The sequence below is a fragment of the Hyla sarda genome, chromosome 11 (assembly GCF_029499605.1).
Source record: "Hyla sarda isolate aHylSar1 chromosome 11, aHylSar1.hap1, whole genome shotgun sequence".
Taxonomy (NCBI): Eukaryota; Metazoa; Chordata; class Amphibia; order Anura; family Hylidae; genus Hyla; species Hyla sarda.
The window spans coordinates 103,187,193-103,193,192 of NC_079199.1; the positions used below are offsets into that span (position 1 = coordinate 103,187,193).

The following is a 6,000-nucleotide window of genomic DNA, read 5'->3' on the forward strand; positions in this document are numbered from 1 at the left end:
ACTTAAACAGGTTGGCCCCGCCTCCTTGAAACTTGAATGAAAAATAAAAAGGCGATTTATTAGATTGGCTAATATAACATTTATAACATTGGCTTTAATAAAAAGTCATACATTTTTACTTTTAAAATAGTATTTGACGTAGCAGGGTTAACCATCAGACTTAGCACATCTAGTTAACTCCGCCTGATCTCTACAATGTTTTCTGGAATCATCAAAGTAAACCAAGTACTCACCCACAATGAACAAACTTATTGCCCCACTTAGCCATATCACTGGTGAAATATCCTGTCGAGATTCACAATGGTACGGTCCGGTCCTGGTCACCGACTCGATGACCTGTCTTATTTCCCCTGTCCTGCTTTGGTGAACGGTAACATTTCCTACCATCGTCCCATTGTGGTAGAATCTGTAGTGGATAGGAGGAGAACCCTGGGAGGACTCACAGCGAAGGATAATCTCATCACCAACCGCCACCTTATCCGGTAAGAGCGTCAACCGCGGGCGGCCCACCGCAACTACAGGGGGAAATGGTCACAATAATAATAATCATAGCGAGCAGCTCAGAATTACATTTTTCAAAAATGTTCTATTTTATCTCCCCGTCACCCCCACCCACCCCTAAAGACTCTTTTTGTAAGCACACAATGCTATAATGTTTTCTATTATTTATCTATTACTGTATATTATAAAGTATTAAAGGGGTGCTCCGGTGCTTCGAAATCTTATCCCCTATCCAAAGGATAGAGGATAAGATGCCTGATCGTGGGGGTCCCGCCGCTGGGGACCCCCGGGATCTCGGCTGCAGCACCCACCTCAACGACTTCCGGCAACGCTGGAGGCTTCGGATCCCGACCACGCGAGCGGAGGAGCGTGACGTCACGACTCCGCCCCCGTGTGACATCACGCCCCGCCCTTCAATGCAAGTCTATGGGAGGGGGCGTGACAGCCGTCACGGCCCCTCTCATATAGGCTTGGATTGAGGGGGCGGAGCGTGATATCATACGGGGCGGAACGTGATGTCACAACGCTCCGGCCCCGTGATCGACAGTAATCAGCTCCGGAGCAAACCGGGGACTGATTTTAACGGGGAGCGCCGGAGTACCCCTTTAAATCTAAAGGACTAAATTGTGCTCTAAACTAGACATATATATATATATATATATATATATATATATATATATATATATATAAATGTATATATAATACACATACATATATATATCTCCCCCATAATTTTCCCTATGCTTCTCTTCTCTATGTCACCTGACCCATGCAGTGGATGAGCTCAGCAATGGGAATCATGTGATACATTTCCCAGTAGAGCCCTAAATATATTAAACAAAAATTCAGGGGAGGAGCTAACTTCTGCCCCGCCCTCACTGGTAATTAGGGGTCTATTTAAAGGGCAAGTATTTTAAAAGTTTTAAAGGGGATCTCTGGTGGAATTTTATTTTTATTTAATTTTATTTTTTTTTCAAATCAACTCTTGCCACAAAGTTAAACAGATTTGTAACTTACCTCTATTTAAAAATCTTAATCCTTCTAGTACTTATCAGCTGCTGTATGCTCCAGAGGAAGTTGTGTAGTTCTTATTAGTTTGATCACAGTGCTCTCTGCTGACACCTCTGTCCATGTCAGGAACTGTACAGAGCAGGAGAGGTTTCCTATGGGGATTTGCTTCTACTCTGTACAGTTCCAGCACTGTGGTCAGACTGGAAAGAACTACACAACTTCCTCTCAATTTTGAAACTTTTGGAGGGTTTCGTTTTGACGCTGTCCCCTTTACGGTAAAATCAAAATGATATTTTTCATTTTGTGGGTAAAACGCGATTTAAAATGATGTCCGTGTTTTTATACTTTTCTATCACTGTATTACTTGAAAAAAACAAAAAAATAAAACTTTTTTTAACAAAATAAGTCTGTTTACAATCGTCCTATTCTGACACCTATCACTTTCTTATTTTTCCGTATACAGGGTCAATTTTTCACGCCCTGATCTGCAGTTTTTACAGGTACCAATTTTTTTGTATATACCTGATTGGCTTTTTGATCAGTTTTTTTTTTCAACTCTTTTGCTGACCCAAAAATCAGCAATTTTAGATTTTGGTACGTTTTTTTACGTTTAGGCCAGTCGTCATCATGAACGTTATATTTTAATAGCTTGGACATTTATTTTTTTATTTTTTTTTAAATGGGAAAAGAGGTGCAATTAAAATTTTTATGATGGGAGGGGCATATTTATTTAAAAAAACATTTTTTGACCATTTATTTCACAATTTTAAAGTCTATTACATGTGTTCGTTGCGATTGCTATTACTGTACAGTGCTGCGCAGTGGCATAGCACCGATCAGTAATATCGGCAATCTACATGTACAGCCCGCCAGAAGGCAGACCATATACAAGATGAGAGCGGCGCGGAGGAGGGTAAGAGACTTCCTTCTGCCATCTTCACTCATCGGAACCCCTGGGATCGTGCTCCAGGGGGTCCGATGAGCATTCCCAATGCTTTACAAATACTATAGATGCCGCGATCAGTGTTAATCACGGCATCTAAATGGTTAATGAGGTGATCTAGAGCAGTGTTTTCCCAACCAGGGTGGCTCCGGCTATTGCAAAACTACAACTCCCAGGATGCCCGGACAGCCAACGGCTGTCCGGGCATGCTGGGAGTTGTAGCTTTGCAACTGCTGGAGCCACTCTGGTTGGGAAACACTGCTCTAGGGGGTGAATTGGACACAACCTGTGGACAGGGGGGCTGTTATTTTTCTAATTCTGGATTCCCCCTTTAAAGGGGTTATCCAGGAAAAAACTTTATATATATATATATATATATATATATATATATATATCAACTGGCTCCAGAAAGTTAAACAGATTTGTAAATAACTTCTATTAAAAAATCTTAATCCTTCCAGCACTTATGAGCTTCTGAAGTTAAGGTTGTTCTTTTCTGTCTAAGTGCTCTCTGATGACACGTGTCTCGGGAACCGCCCAGTTTAGAAGCAAATCCTCATAGCAAACCTCTTCTAAACTGGGCGGTTCCCGAGACACGTGTCATCAGAGAGCACTTAGACAGAAAAGAACAAACTTAAAGGGGTACTCCGGTGAAAACCTTTTTTCTTTTAAATCAACTGGTGGCAGAAAGTTAAACATATTTGTAAATTACTTCTATTAAAAAATCTTAATCCTTCCAGTACTTATTAGCTGCTGAATGCTACAGAGGAAATTCCTTTCTTTTTGGAACACTGATGACATCACGAGCACAGTGCTCCCTGCTGACATCTCTGTCCTTTTTAGCAACCAAACATAGCAAATGTATGCTAAGGGCAGCATGGTGGCTCAGTGCTTAGCACTGCTGCCTTGCAGTGCTGGGGACTTGGGTTCAAATCCCACTAAGGACAACAATAAATAAAGCGTTATTATTATTATAATAACGCCAGCAGAGAGAACTGTGCACGTGATATCATCAGAGAGCATTCCAAAAAGAAAGGAATTTCCTCTGTAGTATTCAGCAGCTAATAAGTACTGGACGGATTACCATTTTTTAATAGAAGTAATTTACAAATCTGTTTAACTTTCTGGAGCCAGTTTATATATAAAAACATTTTTTTTCCTGGAATACCCCTTTAAGCCGTGTAGAGATGTAAATAATACCTTGTTACTCACCGTCGCCCTCTATGTTCTTTTTCCCATTGCCTCCGGTGTCAAAGGGCTCTAAAATGTTGGAGATACGGCGTCACTATATACTGCACATGTACGCTATATACACTATATACTGCACATGTACCATATATACACTATATACTGCACATGTACGCTATATACACTATATACTGCACATGTACGCTATATACACTATATACTGCACATGTACGCTATATACACTATATACTGCACATGTACGCTATATACACTATATACTGCACATGTACGCTATATACACTATATACTGCACATGTACGCTATATACACTATATACTGCACATGTACGCTATATACACTATATACTGCACATGTACGCTATATACACTATATACTGCACATGTACCATATATACACTATATACTGCACATGTACGCTATATACACTATATACTGCACATGTACGCTATATACACTATATACTGCACATGTACGCTATATACACTATATACTGCACATGTACGCTATATACACTATATACTGCACATGTACGCTATATACACTATATACTGCACATGTACGCTATATACACTATATACTGCACATGTACGCTATATACACTATATACTGCACATGTACGCTATATACACTATATACTGCACATGTACGCTATATACACTATATACTGCACATGTACGCTATATACACTATATACTGCACATGTACGCTATATACACTATATACTGCACATGTACCATATATACACTATATACTGCACATGTACGCTATATACACTATATACTGCACATGTACGCTATATACACTATATACTGCACATGTACGCTATATACACTATATACTGCACATGTACGCTATATACACTATATACTGCACATGTACCATATATACACTATATACTGCACATGTACGCTATATACACTATATACTGCACATGTACGCTATATACACTATATACTGCACATGTACGCTATATACACTATATACTGCACATGTACGCTATATACACTATATACTGCACATGTACGCTATATACACTATATACTGCACATGTACGCTATATACACTATATACTGCACATGTACCATATATACATTATATACTGCACATGTACGCTATATACACTATATACTGCACATGTACGCTATATACACTATATACTGCACATGTACGCTATATACACTATATACTGCACATGTACGCTATATACACTATATACTGCACATGTACGCTATATACACTATATACTGCACATGTACGCTATATACACTATATACTGCACATGTACGCTATATACACTATATACTGCACATGTACGCTATATACACTATATACTGCACATGTACGCTATATACACTATATACTGCACATGTACCATATATACATTATATACTGCACATGTACGCTATATACACTATATACTGCACATGTACGCTATATACACTATATACTGCACATGTACGCTATATACACTATATACTGCACATGTACGCTATATACACTATATACTGCACATGTACGCTATATACACTATATACTGCACATGTACGCTATATACACTATATACTGCACATGTACGCTATATACACTATATACTGCACATGTACGCTATATACACTATATACTGCACATGTACGCTATATACACTATATATACATAGGGGAAGATTGATCAAAACCCGTCCAGAGGAAAAGTTCTCCAGTTGCCCATAGCAACCAATCAGGTCGTCTCTTTCCTTTTTCACAGGCCTCTTTAAAAATGAAAGAAGCGATCTGATTGGTTGCTATGGGCAACTGCACCACTCTTCCTGTGCACAGGTTTTGATAAATCCCCCCCATAGACTCAGTATGGCGTCTCACCTTTCACCACGATGTTGATGTCCTTGCTGAATTTTAACCCCTTGTTGTTGTCAGATTTACCGGAACATCGATACATTCCGCCGTGATGTTCCTCAGCCCCAGGGATGGTGTAGGTGTCACTCGCACTATAGTCGCGCACCGTCCGGGAGCCTCTGAAGAAGCTGTAGAGGAGACGGATTCCTGAAGGAGAAGAGGTCGCACACCGGAGTACCACCTGATCTCCGATACTGACAGCAGACGACGGGAAGACGGTCAACACCGGGGGCTTCAATATCTCTGCGGGAAATATAAGAAGTATTAATATTTACTAATAGATATGAGATAGATAAATAGATAGATATGAGATAGATAGATAGATATGAGATAGATAGATAGATAGATAGATAGATAGATATGAGATAGATATGAGATAGATATGAGATAGATAGATAGATAGATATGAGAGAGAGAGATAGATAGATAGATAGATATGAGATAGATA

General features: G+C 39.4%; 1 protein-coding gene across 1 annotated transcript in view; it reads right to left on the minus strand.

Moving 5' to 3' along the window:
• LOC130295080 (Fc receptor-like protein 3) overlaps positions 1-6,000 on the minus strand; it is a 32,272-nt gene that overhangs the window by 6,363 nt on the left and 19,909 nt on the right. The window contains exons 6-8 of the mRNA XM_056545349.1: positions 5,520-5,795; positions 3,668-3,715; positions 234-515 (exon numbers count right to left, since the gene is read on the minus strand). Coding sequence (XP_056401324.1) covers positions 234-515; positions 3,668-3,715; positions 5,520-5,795 — 606 coding nt within the window. The remainder of the gene's footprint in view (positions 1-233; positions 516-3,667; positions 3,716-5,519; positions 5,796-6,000) is intronic.